This window comes from Mastigoproctus giganteus, chromosome 4 (assembly GCF_048544385.1).
Source record: "Mastigoproctus giganteus isolate SK-2022 chromosome 4, ASM4854438v1, whole genome shotgun sequence".
NCBI classification, from domain to species: domain Eukaryota; kingdom Metazoa; phylum Arthropoda; class Arachnida; order Uropygi; family Thelyphonidae; genus Mastigoproctus; species Mastigoproctus giganteus.
This window is the reverse complement of record NC_143578.1, coordinates 150,218,199-150,235,209: the sequence shown is the minus strand read 5'-3', so window position 1 is coordinate 150,235,209 and position 17,011 is coordinate 150,218,199. Positions and strand designations below refer to the sequence as shown.

The 17,011-nt window shown below is 37.3% G+C and overlaps 1 protein-coding gene across 1 annotated transcript in view; it reads left to right on the top strand.

The window, feature by feature from the left end:
* The window catches only part of LOC150087120 (twitchin-like), a 3,511,780-nt gene that overhangs the window by 627,347 nt on the left and 2,867,422 nt on the right, over positions 1 to 17,011 (top strand). The window contains 1 exon segment of the mRNA XM_090372971.1: positions 8,825 to 8,931. Coding sequence (XP_090229097.1) covers positions 8,825 to 8,931 — 107 coding nt within the window.

Genomic DNA, 17,011 nt, shown 5'->3' with positions numbered 1-17,011 from the left:
GCAGCAGACATTGATGAATTTTATATGGCAATTAATATTTTTGTTAGGTGGTTTAGAAATACAGATGAATTTCTCAAATTTGGCAGTCTCTACTCATCCTTGCCCAATATAGAATTTGTTGCATTTAAATACTGCAGTATTAGTATGCATGTGTAGTGTGTATGTGTGTGTGAGAGAGAGAGAGAGAGAGAGAGAGAGAGAAACAGAGAGCATATAGAACATGGACAAGTGCAGAAAATGTTGGATGGTACATCAAAAACCACAGTATAGACATCTAGAATATACTATATACCTCCTATATATTTTAGTTTTACTGTTTTTGGCATGCAAAATACACCAGGATACCAGCTGATCAATTAAACAAAGTTGCTGGTATTGCACCAGATTAAAAGAATCAGCTACCACCTGTTGTTTCTTATTGTGTTAGAAGTTTGACAGATTCCTTTGTGGCATGGTCAGACTTTGAGCCTCCATTTTGAATTAGTTGATAATAGGGATGTTATCTCTAGTACAAGGTATTAATGGTATTTTTAAACTTTGCACATACAGTAGGGGATATACATAGAGTTGCCAATGGTCCCATCAGCGGAAAGGTTCAGGCAAGTTTTTTTTTTGTAATAGAGAAACTGGACTGATGAATTTGCAGTGTTCAATGCAACCTGAATATTAACTTCATCAGAATTGGAAGTGTCCATGGGACAGGTCTCCATAAATCCTTAGGGTTTATGCATACTTCAAACATGAAAAGTTTTTGGAACGTAAGATTGCTGGAAAGTACATGAATAGCATTAGCATTAGCATTAGTAGAGGCATATGATGCAATAAAGCAAGCTTATTCAGCATCAGCCAAAAAAAAAAAAAAAAACCCTCTCCCATTTCACCCCTCCGTTCATTCGAAATACCTGTCCAGTTGAGCTTTAAATTTGTTTAGGCTATCAACTTCAACAACAAGTGATGGAAGTCGGTTCCACCAACCAACCACCCGCTGGCCGAAGGCAAATTTCCGCACATCTATCCGACATCCGTCCTTCCTCAATTTGAATTTATGCCCTCTGAGGTGATTATTCTGAGAAAGATGAAGAATCCCATTGGCATTGAGCATGCTCAAACCATTCAAAGCCTTATACACCTCTATCAGATCACCTCGCCGGTGCCTAGTCTCCAGACTCTGTAATTTGCAAAACTTAAGCCTTTCTTCGTAAGAGCAACCCTTTGTTCCATTTACTAATCTTGTTGCCCTTCTCTGTACCCGTTCCAGCAGCTCTACATCCTTCTTGAAATGAGGCCTCCAGACCTGTATACAGTACTCAAGATGTGGCCTAACCATTGCCTTATACAAGGGAATAATCACCTCCTTATCCCTGCTAGAAAAATTCCTGTATATCATTGACAAGACACCATGAGCTACTCTTGCAGCTCGTCTGCACTGCTCAGAGAACTTCATATCTGCCTGCACAATTACCCCCCGGTCCTTTTCATTCTCCACTACTGTCAGTGTAGTACCGCAGAGTTGATACATTGCTCTGGGGTTACTGTTACCCATATGTAGTACTTTACATTTGTCAATGTTAAACTTCATTTGCCACCTCTCAGCCCATCTGTTCAACCTTTCCAGATCCTGTTGCAGCAGCATAGCATCAGTAGTGTCCTTAACGACCCTGCCAACCTTTGTATCATCTGCAAACTTAGACATTAAACTTGATATCCCATCATCAATATCATTCATAAACACCGAAAACAACAATGGACCCAACACTGAACCTTGAGGAACTCCACTAATAACATTAGTCCACGTTGAGCAGTGTCCATTGATTACCACTCTCTGTCTTCTGCCACTCAACCATCCCCTTATCCATAGCAGCAATTTGCCTCCAATGCCACACTGCTCCAATTTGTGCAGCAGTCTTCCATGTGCAACAGTATCAAAAGCCTTTCTAAGATCCAAATATATAATATCAAAGTTATTCCCTGCATCCAGTTCTTTTGTGACTACATCATAGTATCCAATCAAATTGGTCAGGCAAGACCTGCCCTTAACAAAACCATGCTGCGTCTGAGCTATAACGGAATTCTTGTCTAGATGATCCTCTGCAGTGCTTCTTTAACCAGTGCCTCCATTAATTTACCTGGAACAGAAGTTAAACTAACAGGTCTATAATTACTTGTGTCAGCCTTTGATCCTCCTTTGTGAATTGGGGTTACATTTGCACATCTCCAGTCTATGGGTACCTCCCCTGAGTCCAAAGAAGCTCTCATAATTATGGCTAGGGGTTTGCATACTTCCTTTGCTGCCTCCTTTAATATAACTGGATAGATCCCATCCACCCCAGGTGCCTTTTTTATGTTTATCCTCAACAATCTCTCCTCCACTTTCCTCTCAGTTATTACAAAATCATCCAGCTCACTGCCAATGTTTACTTTACCTACATCATTCTCCTTCCTGAATAACTCCTCATACGTGAATGTAGATGCAAAATACTCGTTTAGATTGTTAGCCACCTGAGCAGGATCCTCAACTGTTGAACCATCAATATCCAGTGGACCAATCTGATTCATCCCTTTCCTTCTCGAGTTCAAGTATGTAAAGAACTCCTTTCTGTTTTTCTTTGCATCCTTTGCCAAGGATTTTTCGTAGTCTGCCTTTGCCTGCCTAATCTCCTTTGTGACTTGGTTACAGACCAACGTATATCTATCATAGGCTTCCATGTCACCCATTAATTTGTATGTATCCCATGCATTTTTCTTCTCTGCCACATGTCTCATTAGTCCATCTGACAACCATTTAGGCCTAAACCTTGAACAATATTTCTTAGTTGGTATGTAAAGCCTGGTAGCCACCAAGATTAGTTCCTTGAATGCTTCCCATTTTGAGTTTGCTGTTGGTAACATCATCAGTTGGTCCCACTGTATAGAATTTAAATACTGTCTCAGACCATCATAGTCGACTTTACGAAAACAAAAACCCTTCCCTTTACCTCTGATGGTAGTTACCTCCTTGAGTAAATCCCACTTCAACACACTGTGATCACTGCCACCTAGTGGTTCATTTATCTGCAGGTTCTTAATGCATGAAGAATCACTACTGATAATCAGATCAAGAGTATTGCTCCCTCTTGTTGCCTCACGAACATGCTGATGTAGAAAACAATCATCCAATAAATCCACAAAAGCCTTGCTAGTGTGCGAGTGACCAACCCACAAATTCCAGTCAATATCTGGGAAATTAAAATCCCCCATTATAAGACTCTCTGATTTACTGGCCCACTCTATTTCCCTGTACAATATATTATTATACTCATCAGAGTCATTAGGCCTATAGCACACTCCTACTCTCAATTTTGATTTCCCTATGCTTATGTCACACCAAACTGACTCGACACTGCCCTGTCCAGCGATGTCAACTGGCTTCACTTCCTTTGACTTTATGTGTTTCTTAATTAATAGCATAACCCCACCTCCCCTCCTGTCCTGTCTATCCTTTCTATATACATTGTTTTCCCCAAATTCCAGTTCCGCATTACTTATATCTGTGTGACACCACGTCTCTGATATCCCAACAATATCTGCCTTTGATGTTTTTAGCAATACCTCAAATTCATCAAATTTATTTACCAAACTCCTAGCATTGGTGTACACGCAGGTATACATGCACCTGTTTCTATTCTTAGCTACCCTAACACAACCCATGTGTTTACTTGTAACGCAATGACTACCAGCAGTCTCTGAAATATCCTGCATCTTGTTTTTCAGACTTCTGCTCATTTGAATAGAAGCAGTGCAAGAATCACTTCCACCTCTGCCAGTGGCTACTGTTAATCTATTAGTCCTTGTATCTCCCCCAACTAGCAGTTTTCCGACCCACCTAACACTGCCTCGACAGCATCAGCAAAAATTCTTGCACCCTTTCTATTTAAGTGTATCCCATCCCTGTAGAAGCAATCTCTCCTGTTAACAAGTACAGTCCAGGCTGAAAAAAATTCTACCCCTTGAGCCTTGCACAATCCCTCCAGGGCCGAATTGATCGACAAGGCTCTCATCATATACTCCCTCCTATCGTGTCTGGGCAGAATTGCAGACACTTTCAAGTTCAACCCTAATTCACGGCTTTTTTTCAACAGTGACCTGTACTTGCTAAGTAATTCCGCCGGTCTCCTACTCTTAATATCATTAGTGCCAACGTGTACAACTATATCACCTTTTGTGCCCTTAAAAGATGATATCCGCTCTACAACGTCATCAACCTTTGCCCCTGGCAGACATACCGTGGTCCTATTCCACCTATCCTTTTTACAAAGCATGTTCCCCGTTTCCCTGACAATAGAGTCACCAACAACTACTAGTTCCTGTGGGACCAGCGCATTCTGCCTAGGGGGCTGCCCCTGTGTTGCCTGATGACCAAGTGCAAGCTCTGGCATTGATGTGGGCAGCTGAGAGCTTGATGGGCCCCTCAGTTTATTTCCTTCGAGGGCATCCACCCTGTCCTTCAAGGTCTCATAAAGGCCCATAACAACGCTGAGTTGTCGCCTGATTTCCTTGCACTCCTTACATCGTGCACACACAAAGACATCCCCCTTGGCAGTATCATGTCCTGTACCCGACTGCTCCACAAACATCAAGCAAACAGTGCATTTTAATAGACTGTGATTCAGAGGGCAACTGCCCCCCTCAGTTCTCCCCTGAACCACAGCACTCCCATTAGCTTGAGCCTTTTGCTTTGCTGCTCTGGTCAGAGTCATGATTCCAATTTAATTCAATAAAATTTAAAACAAAAATTAAATCCTTAAGTTATATCCCAAAACAGTTATGTTATATATATATATATATATATATATTTTTTTTTTTTTTTTTTTTTCGGTATCTAGTGTTCCCTTTATACAACTTCCGTATCACGTGTACCACTATAGTTATGTATTACTTATTTGTTACGATTAAGTCGTTATATATATATAGAGTTAAAAATACAATTTAACTGACAATAAAGTTTATCAAGATTAATAGATTTACTGATTAATTGACAATATTATATTATGCAGTATACTACACTAAGCTTATGCTATCGTGTAAAAATGGCGGGAAATCACGAACGGTATTTCTACGGACTCGTAAGTATTGATTAGCTTCGAAATCTCGCTATCTCAATTTAGAATAAACTAAGGATCCTGACTAGGTCTATAATCTACTTATAGAAGATAATTTGATATAACAATTGGTTAATAAATCGACTAAATTTGGTTAAAAGACCTCTCGTTCAATTAGTGACACGTGGATTTGATACCGTTACCGATACTAAGTAATATCTACGAAATCTCTGTCTAATTTAAACTTTAAACTAAGTATCGTAACTAGGAATATAAAGCTACTCTAGAAAATAAGTTAATATGACAATTTAAACTAATAAAGCAGAAAATAAATCAGGAAAAACTTCTCTGTTTGAAGAGCTTTAAGGAGCAATGTCTGCCCAGGCTAATCTCGCACCCAGACTCCAGAATATGTTTGATGATTAAGAAGTCCGGATACTTAGTAACTGTGAATATAATTAGTAAATAAGCATAATCACAGTCCATTTCTAGGTGCAGTCTTACCTACTTATTTAACTCCCACAATCAGTGAACCTAACTAATTGGTAGTCACATGAAAACACGGAGGAGTCATTGTCTTTCTAAGGGCCATTTTGAGCCATTCATTATTATTATTATTAGCCATATGGTGCAAGGAAGCCTGAGGCTTATGATGACCAGTCAAAAAAAAAAATTCTGAATTACTCTGTGAGAGAGAGAGAGGAGAGAGAGTAGAAGGGAATCACCAAGAAATAGAAGAATGATGATATCCAGCTCAGGACTCTGGGTGTGCCAAGCCCATACTCACCAGATGTGAGCCCCTGGGTTTATCTAGTTAGTATCAATTGTTTATTCAGTGGCTTCATAATATAGTATCAATTGTTTATTCAGTGGCTTCATAATACAAAGACTGTTTGAACTGCATTTGCAACTAAAGGAGTAAAGAAAATGATGTTTTTGAAGAGCTGAACAAATTATAGTATGGTGTATCCAGTGACATCTGTTGACCAATTAAGATGAGCTGGCTGTCATATCATCCAGAAATCTGAGCAAACATAGAAGTAGAATAGCTTGTAATTTTTCATAAACAAAAGATGCCATAAGTGAGGCCTGTGCATTAATTAGAAGTGATAATGATGATGCAAAGTGTATCTGAATAGAAGTTAATGATTTGCATCTGTGTTTTAAAACAATGCAAACAAGATGCAGAAACTTACAAATTGGCATTTATCTCCCTTGCAATTTATTGCAAAGTTACCATGATGAGTTGCCATATGCTGAGTTACATGTGCACTAATAATGTTATATTAGTGTACATGCAGCCACCCCAGACAGCTATTTTGGTGCTTGCTAACACCTCATCAGTAGAAGGTTAGACAACCCAGTATCTAAGCTGTCATTCATTCATTCTACTTGGGTGACTAGCCTCCCGCTGATGAAGTGCCCGCAAGCACCGAAAAAAAATAAAAAAAATGGCCATCTGGTGGGGGTAGCACAGCACACTAATAACGTATTTTCCTTTATGGGAAAGTGGCACTTATTAGTAACACAGCATAATGCAACTCATTGTGACAGTTGAGAACTAAATGCCTTTTTGTAAGGTTTTATATCTTTCTTTACCTGTGACCATAAAACAAAGTTACAAATTGTACTATAGCTGTATGGCAGCATTTACAGACAGGTTCATATTCTAAAAGGTAGCTCATGTTCTAAAAGTATCTGAATAGTAAAAGAGAACAAGAAGAAGGTTCCAATGGGTAGCCCTGAAATTTACTACTTCCGACAGGCATCACTTATGATTATTGGTTTGATTTAGTTTGTTGTAGGGTTTCATGTGCATCAGCGACTTAGGCCATATTGCATTGATATTATGATTATTTCAGTACTTGCACAGTTCAAGGTGATTTGATGTTGAATACTCTCAAGCATCAGAAGATTTGTTCTATTAATCGAAGCCAAGTTTTCTGTGTAATGTAAAGATTAAAAGATAGGCTGTATGCCCAAATTTTAGCTGTTGAAAGTTGTCCACAGTTCTTAAAAAATCTGTTAGGTGAGAGTGTACAGACCCCAAGACAATTTTTGATATTGAAAGCTTTTATTGGAATTATTACATACTTAAAAAATCACTCAAACTTAAGGCTTCCGTACATGCTGAAGCCAAAGTCCAAACTTGTGATTAGCACTTTTGTCTCAATTAGGGTGCACATACTATGAAGCAATTATAGTGACCTTTCAGTCAGTCAAGAACTTAAACAACATAATAAATTTTTGATATATTTTTATGTTAAACATCGGTATATTGGTTCTGATGTATCGCTGGTATCAATATATAGTTTTTTGATTATCATATGATAATCAAAATTACTGATATATCAATTTTATATTTATTTTTATTATTTTTTTGGCATCCCTACTTAACCCAGCACCAGTCAACATCTTCAGCAAGGTAGGATTAGATATCTGGTTTAATGGGGTTATCAAGGTGAGTTCTTTAACTGCAAGTGTGAAAATGGAAGCATGGAAATACCAGAACCTGTGATATTTTGATGCTTCCATTTTTCACACATTTGTTTATTATGCTATTTAAGTTCTTGACTGATCTACAATTTAACTTAATTGCTTCAGCATATATGTGCACCTTAACTGGGATGAAAGTGTTATCACAAGTTTGAACACTTGGTTTGGGCATGTAGGGTAGCATTTAAAAAGTGCGAGTATACAGTTATATTTCAATAGTGTCAGAGAAGGCTAACAAAGGAATGCCTAAACTTTTGATTAATAAAAAGAAATTAGTTACAATTTGCATATTGCTACCACAAATTTTATTAAAATTTTTGTAGTAGTTATGTGCAAAATGTAAACAGCATAATGAATATTATATCTTTATTATGCTGTTTATGTTTTCAATAGAATGTTCTATAGAAATTTCTGTTGAAATGGTGGAATGAGGGCAATAATACTTATCTTGAATTCTATTTAAATTTTATTGTCATTTTTCTATTAAAGTAGATCTTTACTTTAAGGCACTGTTAGAGCCTTCATGCTCAAGAAATGAGTCATCTCATGAAATGATTGAATCTATCTTAAATAATTAAAAATTTCCTGTCTGCATTCTTTTGAAGTCCATTATCAAATGTACTGTTTACATCTTACAGAAAGGGGTCCCACAGCGATCAATACTCATTGCAACTTTATTCTCAATTTGAGTTAAAAATATGTCACGAGATATTCTAATAACTGTTGATTCTTATATGTATAATTATATTAGGTTTTACACATATATTTAGTTATATGTGTAAAACGTAAGTAATTTCCTGTGATTTCTTTTTATAATCTCATCATCCTATTTCACCTGAATTATACCTTCAACATTTAAAAGTTATGTAAATACAGTATTGTGAAAAAAAAAAAAAAAAAAAATGGAGAGGTGGGGACAATAATACTTCTCTTGAATGGTTTTTGGAACTGGGATCACTATACATTCTTCCTTTACATGTTTTGGTTGAAGTGATATAAAATTGTAGTGTACTGTTTTGAATGATATATGTTGTATATTTTCAGTGGTTTATGTAGTATTTCTAATGGAATATTGATATATCTGTAATTTGGCATCATAATATAAGTAAATTTTATAATATAAGACAGGACTAAAATTGAATAAAGGCAACATGTAAATATATGGTTTAAATATTAATACATTTCATGAAAAGACAAATGCATCATGTCTCTAATTATGCAAATCTGTATGTAATTATTTTATAAAACAGAAAGGAATGGCAATTGATGAAACAGGAAAATCGAAAAAATTACGACCTGGTGAAGTACTGGAGGTACGACAGAGACGACGCTCTAGTATTGATGTTCGAAGAGCTAGGTAATTAGTTTAGCAAAGGCATAATTTTGATATTTTAGCTGTGTGAGTATGATATATTCGTTATTCTAGTTTCAGATTATGATCTCTAAATATAAATTATTGTCATAATTTATATTAATCTGGTTAAAGTGATTAGTCATGCATATTTCAGACTTGGCAGTTTTTATCTCATTTAAAATTTATTCTGCCTCCTTTGCACTCAGAGGTAAAATACTTCAGACTATATATGAATAACATCATTTGTATTGATTTATCTTGTATAATCAGTACTCTTCTTTTAAATTGTAGACAACATATGCATTATATTAAAATATATGATGAAATTAGTAAAAAAATGTACTCATGAATTTTTATTTAATAATAATTTTGATCATTGAAATATATAACAGAAAAACAGTAAATTACAAGGAACACTGATTCTTATCACTGACTAAGTATGAAAATTGCAAACATGTAAACACACATTTTAAGTTCACAAGGAATTATAATGTAACATAAGCCAAAAAATTCAGAAAATTACAATAATTTAAGTTTTGATTACCCTTTCAGTATGAAAATTTTGCTTCAATAGTGTTTCACAATGCACAAGTACATCTTGAACAAGCTTTCTTGAACAGTGAACATTCTTACAAGACAGATTTAATACAGTTCTGTTTAACACAGAAAAAAAAAAATATATATATATATATATATATATGTTATTTGTGAGGTTTTTAAGTAATTTACATGAAACTATTTGCCTATCTTGTGACTGGCTGCATAGATATAGCTAATAAGATTTAAAAATAGATGAATGCCAATGGACAGTATATATAGAGTTCTGACTATTTAACAACTACATATACGAAGGCAGTGATATACATAAAGAGGTAATAGAGTTCCTTATGGGCTCCACATTCTCAGTACGGCAGCAATGTATAATCACCACTATGAAAAAGAATACAGTAAAAAGAACATCAACCAAATAAAGGCATACATATACATAGATGACATGATTTCTTTTGACTACAACCTAGAAGAGATCAAAAATGATATCTATCCCAACGATCAGACATTAACAAAAACAAACATAGACAACACTAAAGTAACATTTTTAGATCTCAAAATAAAAATTAAGGAGAATAACCAAGTAGAAATATACGATAAAAGAGAAGATTATAACTTTGAAATAATACACCTTAGCAATTGGAGCTCCAATATACCAATCAAGATACAGAGCAATATACTTACTTCACAAGCAATAAGAATAATAAGAATATGCAACAATAGTAAAAACAGATCTGAAGCACTTGAGACATTAAAAGACAAGCTCACTAAGAACAGAATTCACAGATTTATCAATGGGTACTTAAATAATTTATTACACAATGAAACAACAAAAGAAGAGGGCCGTACAGAGTGATAACAAAACCGCAAATATCAAGACAGGACCGTTATGTATATTTTGTAAATATATTATTTCAGCCTTCATGGGCTAGTCTAAACCTTGTAGTGTGTTAAGAGAACACCCTCTGGGGGGGGGGGCAGCTTTATGTTAGGCTAGTATTCTAGTTTTATTTTAGTTTAATTTAATATAGTTAGACATATGATGGATATAGAATTAGTTATTAGACTCTGAGCTTCATATTTATTTTATTTTAGTATATATATTTTTGCTATTCATGTATACGTATTCAATGCATATAATATTAGACTTTGATCTTCATTTTGTATTATTTTTACATCTTTGCATTTTGTGCATTTTGACATGCATATGGTTCCTGGATTACATAGGGTTAATCCTTGTCCTTAAGAGGTTGCCACTTATGCCCATGACAGAGGGCGGCAATCTCGAAATTTAACACAGCAAAGTAACTCAATCACTTTTTGGGTTCAGTCAGCAACATGCGGCACGGTAAGGCCTTGCTATCTATGGCTTGAATTTTTTTTTTATCATATATCGCCATTTGACATTTTAATTCATTTAAAATAATACTGTTGATATTATTTTCGAATAATACTGTTGATTATCTTTTATTTATTATTATTTTTTTTAAATTTTATTTATTATTTTTTTTTATTATTTTTTTTTTTAAATTTCATTATTTTATTTATTATTTTTTTATAAATTTCATATTACAATTTTTTTTTAAAGTAAAGGTAACATAACATAGATGCCACAGTTACCTGTACATATATAAATAAAATCATTTTGTTTTAATAATTTTTTGGCTACAACACTAAGGTATATGTACAGCAAACTATTGAAACATTAAAGGCTGTATATACAGACTATTTCAGTATATTTCGCTGAACTAGTGAAACGGTGTGGCATTCTGAAGAGATACCATTTCACATATATCAGCCAGTTACCCACTAATTTAAGTTTAAAACCTTAGTTTAAAATTATAACAACATAACAGTCAAATATGAAGTTTGCTGAGCAGTGCAGGTGTGTTGCCAGGGCAGGTCAATGGAGTCTTGTCAATGATATATAGGAATTTTGCTAGCATGGAGGTGATTATCCTGTTATACAAGGCAATGGTCAGGCCACACCTAGAGTACTGTTTACAGGTCCGGAGGCCTCATTTTAGGAAGGATGTAGAGTTGCTAGAGCTACTACATTAAAGTAACATTTTTAGATCTCAAAATAAAAATTAAGGAGAATAACCAAGTAGAAATAGAAATATACGATAAAAGAGAAGATTATAACTTTGAAATAATACATTTTAGCAATTGGAGCTCCAATATACCAAACAAGATACAGAAAAATATACTTACTTCACAAGGAATAAGAATAATAAGAATATCTTACCAAGAAGGCTTAAGGGGGTGCTCTTACCAAGAAAGGCTTAAGTTCTGCAAATTGCAGTGCCTGGAGAGTAGGCCCCTGCAAGGTGATCTGATTGAGATGTATAAGGCCTTGAATGGGTTGAGCAAGCTGAATGCTGATAGGATTCTTCCTCTTGCTCAGACTAAGAACCTGAGGGGGCACAGTTTCAAATTGAGGAAAGATAGTTGTAGAATAGATGTGTGGAAATTTGCCTTTAGCCAGCAAGTAGTTGATTGGTGGAACAGGCTTCCATCTTTTGTTGTGGAAGCTTATAGCCTAAATAAATTTAAGGCTGAGCTGGACAGGCATTTGAAACGAATGGAGGGGTGAAATGGGAGTGGTGTTTTTTTTTTTTTTTTTGCTGATGCTGCATAAGCTTGTTTTCTTGCAATGTATGCCTATGCTAATGCTAATAAGTATAAGAGTACACAGTAATGTTAAATAGAATTTTAATTTGAAGTATAAATTTAATTATAGGTATAAGTTTTTGATATATGTAGATATACGGACTACCACTTCTGAATGCATATATCTACCATGTCCAGGGCCATTTCTAACATGGATGGGAAATTGCGCTTCTGGACCCCGGGGGCTTACATCTGGTGAGTATGGGCTTGGCACACCCAGGGTCCTGAGCTGGATATCATCATTCTTCTCTTTCTTGGTGATTCCCTTCTACTTTTGACTCTCTCTCTCTCTCTCTCTCTCTCTCTCTCTCTCTCTCTCTCTCTCTCTCTCTCTCTCTCTCTCTCTCTCTCTCAGGGTTACTCGGGAACTTTTTTTTTTTTTTCCCCTGGTGCAGCATAAGCCTCAGGCTTCCTTGCATCATATGGATATTAATAACAATAATAATAATAATAATAATAATAATAATAACCTGAGCACCAGCTTTATATTCTTCAGCTGTATACTGTTTGCTCTCCTACATATAGCCTGGACTGTACTTGTTAACAGGAGAGATTGCTTCTACAGGGATGGGATACACTTAAATAGAAAGGGTGAAAGAATATTTGCTGATGCTATCGAGGCAGTGTTAGGTGGGTCGGAAAACTGCTAGCTTGGGGGGAGACAAAGACCAATAGATTGACAGTAGCCACTGGCAGAGGTGAAAGAGATTCTTGCACTGTTTCTATTAGAATGAGCAGAAGCCTGAAAAACAAGATGCATGGTATTTCAGAGACTGCTGGGAGCCATTGCGGTACAAGTAAACACATGGGTTGTGTTAGGGTAGCTAAGAATAGAAACAGGTGCAGGTATACTTCCGTGTACACCAATGCTAGGAGTTTAGTAAATAAATTTGATGAATTTGAGGTATTGCTCAAAACATCAAAGGCAGATATTGTTGGGATACCAGAGACGTGGTGTCACACGGATATAGGGGATGCAGAACTGCAATTTGGGGAGTACAACGTCTACAGAAAGGATAGACAGGATAGGAAGGGGGGAGGGGTTATGCTATTAGTTAAGAAACACATAAAAACCAAGAAAGTGAAGCCAGTCGACATCGCTGGACAGTGCAGTGTTGAGTCAGTTTGGTGTGACATAAGCATTGGGAGATCAAAATTGAGAGTAGGAGTGTGCTATAGGCCTAATGACTCTGATGAGTATAATAAGGAACTGTACAGGGAAATAGAGTGGGCCAGTAAATCAGAGAGTCTTATAATGGGAGATTTTAATTTCCCAGATATTGACTGGAATTTGGGGGCTGGTTACTCACACACTAGCAGGGCTTTTGTGGATTTATTGGATGATTGTTTTCTACATCAGCATGTTCGGGAGGCTACTAGAGGGAGTAATACTCTTGATTTGATTATCAGCAGTGATTTTTCATGCATTAAGAATCTGCAGATAAATGAACCACTAGGTGGCAGTGATCACAGTGTGCTGAAGTGGGAGTTACTGAAAGAGGTAACTACCATTAGGGGTAAAGGGAAGGGTTATTGCTTCCGTAAAGGCGACTACGATGGACTGAGACAGTATTTAAATTCTATACAGTGGGACCAACTGATGATGTTACCAACAGCAAATTCAAAATGGGAAGCATTTAAAGAACTTATCTTGGAAGCTACTAGGCTTTACATACCAACTAAGAAATATTGTTCAAGGTTTAGGCCAAAATGGATGTCAGATGAACTAATGAGGCATATGGCAGAGAAGAAAAATGCATGGGATACTTACAAATTAACACATGACACAGAAGCCTATGATAGATACAAGTTGATATGCAACCAAGTTACAAAGGAGGTTAGGCAGGCGAAGGCAGATTACGAGAAATCCTTGGCAAGGGATGCAAAGAAAAACAGCAAAGAGTTCTTTACTTATGTAAACTCTAGAAGGAAGGGGATGAATCAGATTGGTCCACTTGATATTGATGGGTCAACTGTTGATGATCCTGCTCAGGTAGCTAACAAACTAAATGAATATTTTGCATCGACATTCACACATGAGGAGTTATTCAGCAAGGGGAAAGCCAGAGGTGTATTCAACTCTAGCAGTAAGCTACAGAATCTTGAAATAACTGGGAGTAAAGTGGAGGAGAAACTGTTGAAGATAAACACAAGAAAGGCACCCGAGGTGGATGGGATCTATCCAGTTATATTAAAGGAGGCAGCAAAGGAAGTAAGCAAACCCTTAGCCATAATTATGAGAGCTTCCTTGGACTCAGGGGAGGTACCCATAGACTGGAAATGTGCAAATGTGACCCCAATTCACAAAGGAGGATCAAAGGCTGACACAAGTAATTATAGACCTGTGAGTTTAACTTCTGTTCCAGGAAAATTAATGGAGGCACTGGTTAAAGAAGCACTGCAGGATCATTTAGACAAGACTTCAGTTATAGCTCAGACACAGCATGGTTTTGTTAAGGGGAAGTCTTGCCTGACCAACTTGATTGGATACTATGATGCAGTCACAAAAGAACTGGATGCAGGGAATAACTTTGATATTATATACTTGGATCTTAGAAAGGCTTTTGATACTGTTGCACATGGAAGACTGCTACACAAATTGGAGCAGTGTGACATTGGAGGCAAATTGCTGCTATGGATAAAGGGGTGGTTGTTAGGGGGAGAAGACAGAGAGTGGTAATCAATGGACACTGCTCATCGTGGACTAATGTTATTAGTGGAGTCCCTCAGGGCTCAGTGTTGGGTCCATTATTGTTTTCTGTATTTATAAATGATATTGATGATGGTATATCAAGCTTAATGTCCAAGTTTGCAGATGATACAAAGGTTGGCAGGGTTGTCAAGGACACTACTGACACTATGCTGCTGCAACAGGATCTGGAAAGGTTGAGCAGATGGGCTGAGAGGTGGCAAATGAAGTTTAACATTGACAAATGTAAAGTACTACACATGGGAAACAGCAACCCCAGAGCAACGTATCAACTCTGTGGTGCTGCACTGACAGTGGTGGAGAATGAAAGGGACTTGGGGGTGATTGTGCAGGCAGATATGAAGTTCTCTGAGCAGTGCAGACGGGCTGCAAGAGTAGCTCATGGAGTATTGTCAATGATACACAGGAATTTTTCCAGCAGGGATAAGGAGGTGATTATTCCATTGTATAAGGCAATGGTCAGGCCACACCTAGAGTACTGTATACAGGTCTGGAGGCCTCATTTCAAGAAGGATGTAGAGCTGCTGGAACGAGTACAGAGAAGGGCAACAAGATTAGTGAATGGAACAAAGGGGTGCTCTTGCGAAGAAAGGCTTAAGTTTTGCAAATTACAGTGTCTGGAGACTAGGCACCAGCGAGGTGATCTGATAGAGTTGTATAAAGCCTTGAATGGTTTAAGCATGCTCAATGCTGATGGGATTCTTCCTCTAGCTCAGAAAAATCACCTGAGAGGGCATAAATTCAAATTGAGGAAAGACAGATGTAGGATAGACGTGCGGAAATTTGCCTTTAGCCAGCGGGTGGTTGGTTGGTGGAACAGACTGCCATCCCTTGTGGTGGAGGTTGATAGCCTAAATAGGTTTAAGGCTCAGCTGGATAGGTATTTTGAACGAACAGAGGGGTGAAGTGGAAGTGGGTTTTTTTTTTTTTTTTTGGCTGATGCTGCATAAGCTTGCTTTCTTGCATCAAATGCCTCTACTAATGCTAATGCTAATATAATGCTAATTAACATTGACAAATGTAAAGTACTACACGTGGGAAACAGCAACCCCAGAGCAACGAGGCGCCTCCGTAGCCAGGTGGGAAGGAGCACCAGTGCGTAGCACATGCTCCTTGATTAGACCGGGGTTTGAGCCCGTCATCACCAAATACGGAGGATGCGGAAAGGTCAGAGCATGACCACCGCATATCCCGGAGCAATATGGCCTTAGTTGCTAATGCTCCTAAAAACCAAATAACAAACAAAAACAACAACCCAGAGCAACGTATCAACTCTGTGGTACTACACTGACAGTGGTAGAGAATGAAAGGGACTTGGGGGTGATTGTTCAGGCAGATATGAAGTTCTCTGAGCAGTGCAGACGGGCTGCAAGAGTAGCTCATGGAGTATTGTCAATGATATACAGGAATTTTTCCAGCAGGGATAAGGAGGTGATTATTCCATTGTATAAGGTAATGGTCAGGCCACACCTAGAGTACTGTATACAGGTCTGGAGGCCTCATTTCAAGAAGGATGTAGAGCTGCTGGAACGAGTACAGAGAAGGGCAACAAGATTAGTGAATGGAACAAAGGGGTGCTCTTACGAAGAAAGGCTTAAGTTTTGCAAATTACAGTGTCTGGAGACTAGGCACCAGCGAGGTGATCTGATAGAGGTGTATAAAGCCTTGAATGGTTTAAGCATGCTCAATGCTGATGGGATTCTTCCTCTAGCTCAGAAAAATCACCTGAGAGGGCATAAATTCAAATTGAGGAAAGACAGATGTAGGATAGACGTGCGGAAATTTGCCTTTAGCCAGCGGGTGGTTGGTTGGTGGAACAGACTTCCATCCCTTGTACTTGAGGTTGATAGCCTAAATAAGTTTAAGGCTCAGCTGGACAGGTATTTTGAACGAACAGAGGTGTGAAGTGGAAGTGGGTTTTTTTTTTTTTTTGGCTGATGCTGCATAAGCTTGCTTTCTTGCATCAAATGCCTCTACTAATGCTAATGCTAATATAAATTCTTCCACACTATGAGCTATTAGTGTTACTTTAGGAGGAGTGTCTTCTAAAGGGGTGTCCATTTGTTATCCTGATATATATATATATATATATATATAAAATATTTTGTATAATATTGAAGATAATAATATAGAAGTTAATTCAAGCAGAGA